Source organism: Oreochromis niloticus, linkage group LG17, assembly GCF_001858045.2.
Source record: "Oreochromis niloticus isolate F11D_XX linkage group LG17, O_niloticus_UMD_NMBU, whole genome shotgun sequence".
Classification (NCBI taxonomy): Eukaryota; Metazoa; Chordata; class Actinopteri; order Cichliformes; family Cichlidae; genus Oreochromis; species Oreochromis niloticus.
The window spans coordinates 18706042-18720807 of record NC_031981.2 but is presented as its reverse complement, the minus strand read 5'-3'; the positions used below and the strand labels follow the sequence as shown (position 1 = coordinate 18720807).

The window sequence follows — 14766 nt, the reverse complement described above, 5'->3', positions numbered from 1 at the left end:
AGCATAACCAACACACCAGCGAGAGCAGTGAGGGGTGAAATGATTTCAGTGTGTCCGTTGAATATTTTTGCAGTGTTTCTTGTTTTTTTCAGTCTTGCACTTTGTAGTCGGTCCCAACGGTTGCGCACGGTGACGGCAGTGCAGATTATAACTTGTTTTGATGAGAATGATTGTAACTCATCCAATTTAATAACTTGGAACAGAGGCGTCGTCTTTTCACAACATTTCGGTTACGAGTAATTGATTTGGAAAGCTCTTAATCGGAAAGTGTCCTTTTGACAGAAGTCAAAAACCCACCATCATCGACATCCGGAAAAACAGAAATATCACTCAACTCGCCTGCATTTATTTTGGTTATTAAAACGTCTGGTTCTTCACTGCGTCTGAACAGTCAATGGAGTTCTGAGGCAACAACAACACCAACTGGTCTGCTTCAGGAGCGATAAGCTGCGCACACACCCTTTGAATCCTTCTGTGAGTTGCCAGGTTGTAGTTGAAATTGCAGTGAATGGAGAGAACGTTGCCAGATCATCTGTAAAACAAGAGTGCGTTACAACTTCTCACGATAAAGTGTGAGAGTCTTGCAAATTCAGGGACAAACAGCAGAACAGGAGGGTCTTAAAATATGGGAAAAACTGTAGTTTTGGCAGGTGTTCAATGTCTGACTCAACGTGTTTGTCCTCAGATGCACTTCTGTCAGGTCAAGTTCAGGATGCCATGCATGTGTGAAAATGGCCTGAGTATAAAAAAAACTCTACTGTAGATTTTACATGCACACAGAACTCCAACAGAACGCTGTGATAAGAATGGCTGATGATGCACTTTTTTGGACTACAAGCAGGTACACAAGGGTACCTACCAGCCATATCTATAGGAGTGATAAATTGGCTGAGAACATTCTAAGCTGGTGGCCAAATGCAAGCGAATCTGCTGAATAAGACATCAAAACCGGTTAAATGTATAAAAAAATCCACCATATTAAGGAAAAAACAAACTTCAGCAGCTCTTTAACCTCTCAGCATCCTGCAGGCTGCTGGAGAAGCACTCAGGAGGGCTCAGTTGCCTTTAGTCACATTCTAAACAACATATAACACAAACTTTAACGATCTAAACTCTTTACGATATCCCCAAGCAGCGACCTTGTAGAGGTTGAGAGGTTAAAAACAGCATTCATTTGAATTCTAATTCCATCTAGTTGCCTTTTAATTGGCATTTTCTACACACTTCCTTACATTTATTTACCCTAACGAGGATCTCTCTGAAGGCCCGCATCAGTCTCTCTCTGTGCTTGCTGCTGGAAGCCTGCTCTCCGCATATGAGTCTGTGTTAAAGGGCTACTGCTGGAGAGCATAGAACATATGGCGGTGTACAGGACCATCAGAAGCTAAGTGTTACAGGGAACCCCCTGTCTCACGATATCTCAAATTTAGCCTTAAATTAAAAACATGGCTTTTTTTGTTGTTTTTACAACATCATGACATCATGCCTTATGAAGACAAGCATCTTGTTTTCGTCATTCAAAGTGAACGCACGCTGTGGCGCTGACATCGCAGTAACTTGAGGCCCAGTTGAACCGAGCAGCCTCTGTCTCTTTTAAATTGTGTTTACGATTTAATGACCTATTTGTGTTTGTTGTTTCTGCCGCGCGCCTGCCTCCACTCGCTCTCTCCCATCTCTCTCTCTCACTTTGTGTCTCTCACTCCCTAACACGCTCTGACAGCAAAAGGTCAATGCCCATTGGCTACATGGGGGGCACTGAGTGATGTAAGGGGGGTTGTCATGGTAACGTGCAGGGCACGGTGCAGCGGTAAGGATGCATTTCGGTGCCAAAAACCCAAGCCCGGGAACCTGAGCGAGGATCAAAAGACTCGAGAGCTCCACTCGCAGGGCAGAAGTGCACGGGGCCGGGTCTGGACCCGGGCCAGACGCGACGCTGTTTTAACCGTTTAGCTGTTTACTAGCCCGGCAAATGGGAGGGGTCGGACTTGGCCCGTCATGACAGCGAAGCAGATCTGCATGCGAGAGACAGACAGCGAGGCCCAAAGACAGTCAGTTGTGAGCAGCTCTGGTATGTCTGTGAGCCTGCATTCTGCTGAGCTTGGCTTCACATTAATAAAAGAGGGATTACCAAAGTCTGCAGGCTCCTCTTAGGCCCCTCTCCAGCCGAGAGCTGAGCGAGGTTCGCTCGCTCAACCCCTCTGCCTCCTTCCCGCCATCCTTCGCTCCCTTTTCTTACCCTCCTCGGCATGCTGCTCACGTTCCTCCCATTCAAAAAAAAAGAAAAGAAAAGAAAAAAAAAACACTCTCATGTGCCTTTCCTCCTGTCTGTCTCCATCCCATTTCTCTCCACTCACAAGTACAGGAGGGGGGGAAAATGCACCAAAACACAGATAAATTATTTAGATTTTTTTTCCCCAAAGAGAAAGAGGAGGAAAAAAAATGCTTGACTCTGCAGTTCGAAAGAAAAGGGAAATAGGAAAGGAGGAGGGGTGAGGAAATAAAAATTGCATTAGATACAAGATTCTGCAATCAGCCCTGCGATATGAAGAATTAATCTTATCTTACGCCGGCACACACGGCCAAGTAGGAGAGAGCCTCCAAAGACTTGGAGATGACAACGGGACAAATTCGCCTTTCCATTACGCTGCCATTCATCCATTGTGACGGCAGACACCTCGCGATAAGCGGATGTATTGTTGCCATTGACAATGTCATTATGGGACAGTAAACAAGCGATGCAGTGGAGGGTCGGGATGAACCGGGTGGGGCAAGAAGGTCACCAAGACAATCTGGAATGAAAGGATGCGAGACCCCGCGGGAGAGATAAGACTCCTCTTCGTCGTCTTCTTCTTCATCTCTTTTCTCGCGCGCTGCAAAGCCAAGGACGGGCATATGCTTAGAACAAAGCCCCGGCACTGCCAGCGTAATCAACTCCTCTGTACTCCAGCAGCAGCAACACAATCTCCCCTGGAGGTCATCCACAGGAAAAGGCTTAGAAGGCAAAATGGCTGTGGGATCACGGGCTATTAAGATGGGAAAATAGGGTGACAGTCACCCGACCTCCCACCTCCACATTCCTCTACAAAACATGTTCAAATGTGAACAGAGACGGTAGCGCGACTGATGCCACGGCATCGTGGAGCTTATTTTGGAAACCATTTGCAAATTACTTCTAAAACTGTGAGGTGGGCCCCCTTGGCGGAACACAGAGGCACTGCAGGAGGGCGCGAATGGCTGGGAGAAAAACGTGCAGTGAAACTAAGCAGAATGAACACGGTTAATTAAGTTAAGGGGAACAAAGGTAGAAGAGTTTACCTCGCGTTTTACAGATTTGGGGACTGAAAATGAGAAGGCATTCGTGTGCCACAAAGTCGACCGTGCTAACGCTTCAAAGAAATTTTACAACGCTAAGGCAAGGCACTTTTTGGGCCACTCTCTGGTCTTTTCTAAAGAAAAAAGGGCAAGCCCAAATGAAATCCTAAGATCGGGATTATTCTCCCCCCAGATGTGCACACCGACAGCTGTGGATGCCACACAGACACACACAGTAGCTGTTATTACACAATTTTGTAGCTTGCTTTGAGTGTGAAGCAATCATGCAGTAATTGGTCTGCATGAAAAAGTCTGCAGAAGCTGAAATTAAAAGCCTTTGATAAAACTATGGTTTCCCTACATGTGTCTGCTCCTAGAGTTTGTGTTTTGTCCAGTTATTCGTTAATCATAGCCTCAGTATACTCTTTTAGTCTCTCTTCTCCTCACTGGTTGTGGTAGATAGCTGCCTGTTCCAGTTTCTGTTTCTTCTGGAAGGGATTTCTTTGTTCCCACCTCCGCCAAGAGCTGTTCATATCAGAGCATCTGATACTCGGCATTCTCACTAATATTATGGTGTCTTCACCTTACTGTGTCTTGGGTTGAGTGTTCTGAAATGGAGCTACGATTACAAGACTGAACTGCACTGCGAGAACCAAATCTCAGTTGATTTACAGTTAATTAACTTAGTTCTTAGCAAGCAACACTTTTAAATGACTCTTTCTCTTACATGAGCGGGAAACACTGGTGGCCCTACCCCCCAGCCTCCAAATTTGTACCTGTGATATAAAGTTGAAAATCCTACGTGATTTTCTTCTCGAGTTGTTGTGTTGACAACAATTTCTGAAAACCTGACCTCTGAACTTGAACTTGAGGTCGAGGTCATCGATATTGGAACTTGCCTGACATTTTTAGGAGCTGCACCTATGGTATAAGTGTGAAAATCCAAAGTCGCCTCGTTCTTGAGTAACTGTGTCCACGCTGCCCCGTTGGTTGCCCCTCTGCCTTTTACGACTGAGGATTAAAAACTAAAGTTCTCCGTCCAATATTTTTAGGTCTTTTACTTACAGTACAGATTGCTGCTGTGAACGGAGCCTTGTGTTCACACCTACACCATGAGAATAAAAAAAATCAGCCTTAAACAGAACCTCCCATTCTTGACGATGTTGAAAGTATAACACTGGGGCGTCTTCATATACGCGCTAAGTCTCCACCCTCAGCATATGAACAGGATTGTTTATGGTTTAAACAGGTTTTCACCGTGTTTCACAAAGATCATACAAAACACTGAAGATGAAAAGACACAGCACTTACATATTCGAGATGTGTGGCTGTGCAGTGCCTGCATTATTTACACATCTTGCCTGGTGACTGACAAGGAATCCAAAAGAATGCAGTCTTGATGCCACTGCCTTTTACTGCAGTTGTTAACAGTTCCCCGTCTCCCACTTTACCCCTCCTGTGGCGCTGTTAGCACCTACAGCAGCACAGTCTGCAGTCCTCTGTCTAAATCGAGACTTGCTCTAAAGCGACTGTGAGAAATCCTTCTTAAGACTCCAATGCAGTTAATGACTTTCAGTACATATAAGAATGCATCTATTCAACTTCTTACCTCACAGGATGATTTAAAGTATCTACTTAATACCAATCCTTTAGAAATACTCAGTTGGAGGCATATATATCAGGTAGGAATGACCTGAAAACTGTACCACAGAACATTGATTGTTTCAATTAAAAACATTATACAAATTCTTTTGTGATTCAAATTTTTTTCCCTGAAGGCCTAGAGAATCCCACAGTTTCAAAATGACACTAGCTGCATTATATCCATCATCAGAGCCGACGGAGGTTTACATTATCCTCATATGCACTAATGCCAAGCAGGTTAGCTGAGCATGGAGGTGGCAGGAGTGGTCCTGTTCCATTTGCAGACATTAGCACAGAGAGATTAATTTGTCCCCTTCCATTAGGCGGGAAAGCGGCCGTCATGGCTGTTCAATTATCCCTTAACAAAAAGAGAAATAGACAAACACAGCAGCCTTTTTAAATAATAAGCACCATGCAAGTGCATGCGTTGCATCATATGGATGCATATGTGTGTGGGGGTATTGTTTGCATCTAGAAGCTGGAAGGAGTGCAAAGGGTCAGGTGTGTTTTCCACAGCGGCTGACGGCTAATTACCGGCAAAGTCTGCAATTTCTGCGCCTAATATTCAGCTATTCAGCGCTGAAACAGAGCAAAAGAGACGACATGAGAGGGGGAAAAAAAGAGGGATAAAGAGAGGAAGACAGATAAAGGTTGTTGTTTTGTTTAGACTTGCTGTCTTCCTGCCGCTCTCTCCTCCTTTGTGAAGATTTCGACTTCATTAGAATTATAATGAACATCAGCGAGGCTTGCTGAAATATTTTTGGCTCCTTGAAAATAAATGAATACACAAGCAAATCAATTCAAATCTGCCCATTATGCCTGTTTTCTGGGTCGTATAAAACATGCATAATGGGCCACAGTATAAGTCGCGCGGCGCTGTATGTTGCGGGAGGCCGTGATAATAAGCTAACATTAGAGGATGATTTGTCATCATTTCCCAGAATCGTTACATATTCCAGAATCAATTTCATCTGCGCGGTGACACTGACGAGCTCGTGACGGCGTATTGACGGACTAAGACGCACATCGGGACGTTACGGTGGCAGAGCTAACCGTACGGCAGAGTCATGTGGAATACTGGTATGTTTTTTGTGTTTGTGTGTGTTTGTGTGTGTGTGTGCTTGTGTGTGTGCTTGTGTGTTTCGCTGTCGTGCTCCGCCGGTGTGATGATGTTGCTGTGTAGTGAGACTCGCTAATTGGCTCACCTGTCTCTCAGCCATCTGGAGCCTCTCAAAAAAGAGGGAAAAAAAAGTCACACTGAGTTCCCCCAACATCTCACACACACACACACACACACACACACACACACTGAAAGGCATGCATATGTGCCTTAGCACAGAAAAAGACAAATGTGGGAATGTGCAAACAAGCGAATGAAAATGGAAAAGGAAAGTAAAAAGCAAATCTAAAGATATTTTTCCCCCAGATCGCAATCTTGTAACTGAATCATTACTGCGCTTGAAGAACTAATTTCAGAAAGATCAACACCACCACCACCAACAAAAACAGTTTCTTTATAACGTGCTACAGTAATCATTCAAAACAAAATTAATGTGATAATGATTAATTATGGCAACAGCATTGTTTGCACTGGGTAGAAGTTGCTAATAAAAGAGCGCACTTACAATCAGGACTCGATTGAAATGGATGTACAATCATAACAGCCGTATATTCTTATTGTTTTAGGAAATCACTGCAATGCAAAGAAGACACGCCCACCAGTTCAGCTTCTCCCCGTCTCAGCGAGGGAGCGTCAGCGGGAAGAAGGAACTCCACTCCAGTATCCCAGAAAACCCCGGGGCACAACGCTCTGACTGCATGTGTGTGTGTGTGAGTGTGAGTGAGTGTGTTCAGACGAATCTGCTTTAATACCTAGTCGTGTTCTGGATTGATTAAGAAGCTGCGATAACACCGAAAAATACATTTTCCGATCAACTACTCAATATGATCCAACTTTTTCAGGGGATAAACTAGTAAATAATAAAATAATGATAATAAAAAGATGAAAATTTAGTTCCCATGAAACAAAACAAATGCACCAAAAATACAATATTAAAACAAAAATACCAAATGTTAAAAAAGTAAATAAGTAAAGGCATCCGAAAATCATTCAGGAAGAGCAAATCTGTATGTTCAACACTATACGCTATTCGATGCTCGATAAAAACAAAAATAACAAAAAGGAAGAATAAAAACTTGTAATTACATGTTAAAATATAGAAACAGTTACAATGATACTTAAAATATTTAATAGATACATAGTAACTGTGGTGGTAACCAAAATTATCTAGAGAACGCAACAAAGTAACAAATTAAAAACACTATAATAATGTTTTTAAAAACTATATTACTGAGTAAATAACAAAAATTAAGTTACCGAAAACTGATAAAATGAGCTGAGATTCCCTGATAAATAGGATTGTCAATACTTTAATAGAAAAAACAAAGTAATGAAGTGTGTGTGTGTGTGTGTGTGTGTGTGTGTGTGTGTGTGTGTGAGTTTTATTCTCTCAGTGCTCTGTGTGTTCCAGGTCAATGGTCTAAATCACACATACAGAAGTCAGTCCCTCCTGGACCACTGTATGTTCACCTGCCACCCAGGCTGTGTGTGTGTGTGTGTGTGTGCGTGTGTGCGTGTGTGTGTGTGTGTGTGTTTTATCCACAAATTGAACCCCTGTGTCACTCAAAAAAGAAAAAAACTCTCTTGAGAGAGCAGAGAGACAGATTGTGGGGAAGCGAAGGAAGAAAAGATATCTAAGAGTCCGTCCAGCTCTCTGCACACAGACCCTCCTCTCCTCTCTCTCTCCTTCCCTCCCCGTCATTAGCAATTCTTCATAATTCATGTGTTTGGATGAAAAATGGATGAACAGTGAGCGTGACACCGGCATAGCCCTCGACAATTAAAAACCCAATGAGAATTATAATCCTGGTTTTCCTGCTGCAACAGTTTCAGTCTTTTTTTCTCCTTTGGCCACTTGTAACCACCTGATTAGCATCCACTCTTTGGTCACATGATGGCACCTAAGCTAAGCTGAAAGCCACAAAAAGGCGTAGCAGAAGGACCCAGCGCTGATATTTGGTCGCACATTCTGATCACGTCGAGAAGAAAAGAAGTTTTTGAAAGATGACAGAAATAACAGAGGCGAGATAAAGCCGGATGCTGTCCTTTCCAACACGCCACGCCGTTACTCGACGAGAGAGAGAGGCCTGTTTGTTGTGTTATTAAAAATCGGAGTCATTGCCCTTATTGACGAAATGCAAAAGTTCTGGCACAAAAACGTGGGGTTAAAAAAAATGAAATGACCGGGAGCGCTTTCAGGAATCTGCCACGCTGCAGCTCCTGCTGGACGTTTTCTCACTGGGGGACAAATTAAAGCTCAGGAAGGAGCCTTTAACACCGACAACTGTCACTGCAGAGGAGAGCGAATACTCCAGCCCGTGTCTTCTGACTGCCAGTTCCTGTCTCATAAATATTCAGATGTGGGAATACTTGGGGAGGCGGGGCCAGGAGCGGCGCATCAGGCAGTCTCCGTAGCGAGTGGTGGGGGGAGACCGCTGTTGTCATGTGGCAACCGGGGAGGCAATAACGGACGCAGCGTACCGGGACGCCACATTGTGTGAATCCCTGTAATTACAGTCTCTGCTGTCTGTGTGGGTCTGGCTCTGTAAACAGGAAGTGTGAGTGCATTTGTGCGTGTCACGCGCACCTGCAGCCCTCATGCCAAAGAGGAACTTGAGGCCTTCGGAGAGCTGTTGTATCTGTTCCACTCGTGAGCTTATGCTATTCATACACTAATCAGCACTTGTTTACCACAATTGGTGCGTTTTTTTGACGTGCGTGAGCCCGCTGCTGGCACGCACGTGTGTGTATATGTTTGTGTGTGTGTGTGTGTGTAAGTGTGCGCGCAGCGTTCCTCGCCATCTCAGGAGGTCATGTCAGAGCCAATAGTGGGTTTGCGGCTCATAATGACCGATGCTGAAAGGCATCCGTGGAGCCATGCCTGCTAATTATCAGCTGTGTGCCTTCAAAGAACATTATCAGGACAAAGACCTGCAATTATACACACTCATGCACACAATCCCTCCACACCCTTTATCACCCCCGTTTCCGGCATCAGCTCTTCCTCCTCCCGAACTGTCTTGTCTTGATTGCAGTTCTCCTCTTTCTTTTTTTTAAACTCTTCTCCACACCTCTCTCTCATTTACTCCCTACGACTCCCATGATCCTCTTTTTCTCTGTCCCTGCTTCATCCTTCCAGCCTGTTTTCATTTCCTGTAGTCCCTTTATCTATCCCTATCCTCCCAATTCCAATCCTATCCTCTCTTTCAGCTCCCTTGTTGCCACTTTTCCTATCTGTTTCTCCCGAACCCCTCTCACTCCTCCTCCGCCTCCTCTTCGTCTTCCATCCTTGCCCCAGCTCCTCTTCTTCTTCCTCCTGGCCCAAAACAGGCACTTAAATAACGAGCCGGGTGTCAGTCAAACCGCCAGAGAGCTTCATTAGAGGAGGAGAGCACACAGGATCAAATTATACGCCCAGTTCTCTTTTGTGTGATTGTGCATGTGTGTGTGTTTGTGTGCGTTTGCAGGGGATTGTGGGGGGTCGGCGGCAGCGATGGTGGTGGTGGTAAAGGCACAGAGGAAGTAAACACACGTTCCGGAATGACGCAGCTGTGTGGCGGATTAGTGCCTAAGACAATACACACTGGTGTGTGTGTGTGTGTGTGTGTGAGAGTGCATGCGACAGTCACAGCCTCGCTTATTTTCTCCAATCAGAGAGAAAAACAAAAGCAAACTATTTTGCCTAATTATTCACAGCCACAGCCGCCGTCGCTCGCCCTTCCTCCCGTGTTTTGCCTCTTTTCCGCCGTTGTCGCGTTCCGAGCCGGATCTTGTTTTTTTGATCTCAGCTGATTCACCTGCCGTGTTCGCCTGTCAGGAGCAGCTTTAGACTGATACTATTTAGAGACTGTAGTATTGAAAAATCAGCAGATGTAGAACTCATCATCGTGTCACAACATGCTATCCTTTTTCTTGCCGCACTTCCAAAAGTACAAAACATTTATTTAGAGGTTAGCCTGGTTTACAAAAAACATTTATACATTTATATATATATAAAAAAATAAAAGTAATATTAAAATTATAGAGCCACTGGGTTACTTAAAGGACCACATCAGTGGTCTGACACGATTCAGTCCATTAAAATCGCATATTCTTTATATTACTGCTGAGTATTTTCCAAATATACTGCGAGTTTTTAAATGGATTTCTGACTTTCCAGGGAGCCATTAGATTCAGTTCATTTCACTACAGAGTAAAAAAAATCAGCTCACAGAGACTTAAAACTCACTAAGGATAGGTAATCCATCACAGCGAACATTTCATCACCTTCTATCTTTGTTGTTTTCTGCTTTATTATAAAGAGAAATAACTGCCTGTTTTTTAAAAAAGAGAGAGAAATCACATTTTCATCTCTACACAACATTTATCCTTCTTTATTGTTTGCCTGCTAAAATGTATTTTTGCCTTCTCGGCTCATGAATGCAGTGGATTGTGATTCTGGAGTACCCTTCAATGCAGCGGTGACCGCACTTACAGCAGCACCTGCTGACGCATTATGGATCCTATGAATGTTTATGAGATGTGCTATTATTAGGGTCTTTGTTGGACAACCAGTCATTAACACCTGTAGTTCATAAATGTAATATTTACTGCAACAGTAAGCATTATCTCTGATTATAACTCAGATCATAAAGCATTACAGGTGCATTAGAAATCTTTATGAGCTTAAAGTGATTCAAACGGATAAAAACTTGCACCGGCTCGTCCACCCCCACCCCCCGACCTCCCTCCATCTTGTAAGAAATGGGAGGGCGCTGATGGTTTTCGGGGCAAGATATTCATTCTTTTCCTGTTAACTAGGCCTCAGATGAGAAATAGGTAATGCTATTTTAAGATTGGCCCTTATTTAAACCTTCTTCTGCCCTCCCTCTCCCCTCTCTTGATCTGTCGTTCTGTCGCCGAAGGGTTTAGTTTAATGACCCTCTTTGGCCATAGATCTGAGGCACGTCACATCTCTGCCTTTTAATTTCCCCTTTCTCTCTTTTCCTTTACTTCTCTGTCTCTCTCTCAACCCACGACCTCATCTCATCTACCTTCTGTCCTTCTGCGGCGCCCCCCTTCCCCCCTTTTCACAACACCACTCCAGTGTTGACGCAGCCAGTGCTTGGCCTTAAGCCTGGAGATGGCATGCTTCATTGCAGATGAGGCCAAAGGAAGGCGAAGGAGTGAGGGGAAAAAGGAAAAGGATGACGAAAGATGTATTACAGTACCTTTGTATCGGTCCAGAGAGGTCACTGGCGTCCTGCCTGCAAGACAAAGAGGAAAGATTGTTGAACGGCTGTAAAGAAAATAAAAATTATTTACCTAAAGATCTGTAAAAGACAAATCGAATATAATTTGTGTCCAAACAGAGATGCTGACAAATGTAAGCGTCTTATTCCCTCAAACTAAAAGGCTGTTTTCTCTCATTTTAAGTTGCCAGCATGATAAGAAATTTCTACCAAGATATTTAACAGCAGGCACTGAGCGTTTAATTCAGGGCACCCTTCAGTCAGTATTTCTCTCGGCAGCTGCTCACTGGACTCCAGGGCTGCCCAGAATTTCTAGGCACAACCGGCAGATTTCCGGGGTTCGTATCTCTGCTATTTGCCGATGAGGTCCTGTTGGCTTCATCAAGCGGTGACCTCCAACTATCACAGAGGCCCACTGCAGTCAAGCATAAAGGGGCTGGTAGGAGAATTAGCGCCTTAAATTCTGAGGCCACGGTTCTCAACCGGGGGGAAAAAAGAACTGATTGCCCTCGAAAGTGGGAGAGTAGAGCAGGAGTTGCAAAGCGTGAAGGTGAGGCTTTTGATTTTCTGACTGAGCTAAATTCCCTTCATCGCCTATGGGGACGAACTGTGTGCAGTCGCCAAAAGAACACGATTCCAGGTACAAGTGGGAAAAAATGAACTTTGTTCTGGGCTTTCTGGGCATGGTTCGTTAGCAAACGTTCACAAGAGGACCCGGAGACTGGCGGGTGGGCGGAGAAACAAGGAAGTTTAATAAAGACTTAGAGTTCAACAAAGGGTGCTACGCAGTGTAACAGGTGAACCTGACAGGTGAGTTAACTTACGCTGATGAAGGCAGAAAAACAGAACAAGAACGGGGAAATGAAACACACAAAAGCACAATCAAATAAAAGAAGAAACAAATCAGGCAAAAACAGTCAGGTAAAGAGCGGGGGACTACAGAAGGCAGGGAAACTGAAAACTACGACTGTGGAGGTTTGGAGTTATGACTGGGATGGCTGATGAGCTTCTCCACAGCAGGTGACTCGACGTTTAGGGAAACACCTGAGCAGACCCAGAACACACTACAAAGAATTTCCCTCCAGTGATTGCTTGAGAGAGGGAAATACAAGCAGTTTTGATTTAACTGCAGAGAACTAATAGCAGATAAACAGTAGAAAAATGTATACATTGATGCAGGATAGAATCTTAATAGAGCTACATATAAACATCATATCAGTGCACATCTCCAGTATGCTTTACGGCTCCAACCCGTTTCCAGTCATGAAACAATTTCCCACTACAGAGTAACCCCCTCCCTATAACTTCAAAATAAAATTATCCAAAAAGCATTAAGATTTACTGTGAGAGACGTTTCTGTGTGCTCAAACAGTTCCTGTATCTCTTGCAGCACACAGCGGCATCCAGCAAAGGTTATCATCTCACTCGGGTTTTCCGTAAATGTTCCCAGGCTGCGGTTGCATCATTTGTAGGTGATTTCCTGTTAAATTCTACCTGTTTTCAAAGCAAATACATGCGACTGCAGCTTTAAGCTACTTTTTAACCCTGGAGCTAAAACAGTCCGTCACCAATGAAGGCAGCGTTTCTGGAAACCACTTAAGATACTGGCAAACAAAATCCACAAAGAAGCACACCCCCACTGAGCCATCTAAATAGTAAATTGGTCGAGTCTGTCCTTGGGAACAGCAGAGAAACTTGCTCGTTCCACTGGGTTTTCTCCATAATTCCCTGCTGCTTCCTCTTTTTCTCTCCTTCCCTTTTTGTTTTATCCCTTCCTTCAATTCTCTGTTCCTCTTCCACTGCATGTAAATAAATTGGTCCCCAGGCCCCACCACTAGACACTGTATGCATGTGTGTGTGTGTGCGAGCCAGCATTACACTCAGTGCAATACAGACACGCACAAGCAGACACAAGCAACCCCCCAGAGCTCAGACGCACCGAATTAGTCCGGGTTTTATGTCACAGAGGTAAATAAAATAATAATGAATTAACAATGCTATCATTAACAAACTTTGTGCGTGTCTGTGTGCATGTGTGTGCGTGTGTGTGTGGAGGTGGGAGGTGAGAGCAAGTGTGTTATGATGAAATGCTGGGGAAAAAACTCCTCCTCAACACAGTGGCCAATCACCGCTATCACTACTCTTTGCATTTCAAAGACGCACTCTTGTCCGTTTCATCTCCACAGAACCACAAAACGCTCATCTGTTATCCTGCTACACACACACACACACACACACACACACACACACACACACACACGATAGCCACCTCCGCTTCAGTCCATTTTCCCAGTGCCATGAATTATGAAAAAGGGTAAATGGAACATCAGATACACACAGCCCGCACTTACAAGTACACACACCGCATACACACAGATGCAAATAAGACACAACTAAACTACTGCGCACAAAACTCAACCAGGGCTCTCATATTTTGAAATCTACATACATATATAACCTCCAAACGTTTACACTCCATGGTTCTTATTACTTATTAACTCGCATATTACAGCTCGATGTTAAAACATGCTTTGCAACTTAGACATTACAGAAAAAGTCAGCCAGTTATAAAGACTCTAATTAAACTTAATTACAGTAAGTTCAATTAGAGTATGATGACACTAAAAGCACAGTCAAGCAACTAAGAGTTCCTCTCACTTAGTCCATATCCAGCTGGGAAGCAAAAGCCAAAACAGGATAAAGCAGACGGGTCTTGCATGCTTTAATTATAAGACTCGTGCTTAAACTTCATTGACACTCAGTATGTGTCTAGAAAAGTTTAAGAACCCTTCATCAGGGTTTCTGCATCGATAAGAGGTGGTCTAGCCTTTATTTGAGTCTCAGTTTTATAAGAACACAATCCAGATGGAATTAATAACACATAATAGTGGTACTTCTTACACCTATATTGAATTCATTGAGCAATTAATCACAGAGCTAGCTGGAAAACGCAAGTGAACTCAAATCTAGTAACTCTTCCATCCTCCTCCATCTGATGTTCTCTTTGGTTGCCTCTGAGACTTGAGCAATGATGAAGGATGACTTTTGGATCATTCCTCCAACAAAATTGCTTTTGTCCATCATTACGTCTGGGATGTCTGGACTGAACAGCCCACTTCAGGTCGTGTTAACATCAGGATTCAGATTCCTATATTCCACAACCTGAATTTTCTTCTTCCTTAACCACTGTGATGTTTGTGTACTTATGTTTTTTGGGTCTTCTAAGATTTCACTGTACAATAGAGCTGACTCACATAGACTTTTTATACCAACAGTGATATTTGGTGATTTTAAAATCCGATATTCCGATATATCGGCCAGTAATTTTTTTTTTCAGATACGTGAAACATAAACAGATTTTTTGGACTTTTCTTCTACTTAGTTACTTAATCCCATTTACATTCGGAGACTTTGCTTGGATCAGCTAGTTAATCTGTAGTTTCCCAACGTGTCACCAAC

At 43.7% G+C, this 14766-nt stretch overlaps 1 protein-coding gene across 1 annotated transcript in view; it reads right to left on the bottom strand.

Annotated features, from left to right (window-relative positions):
* Positions 1-14766, bottom strand: part of celf2 (cugbp, Elav-like family member 2) — a 236708-nt gene that overhangs the window by 177352 nt on the left and 44590 nt on the right. The window contains exon 2 of the mRNA XM_025899580.1: positions 11287-11322. Within this exon, the coding sequence (XP_025755365.1) occupies positions 11287-11322 (36 nt within the window). The remainder of the gene's footprint in view (positions 1-11286; positions 11323-14766) is intronic.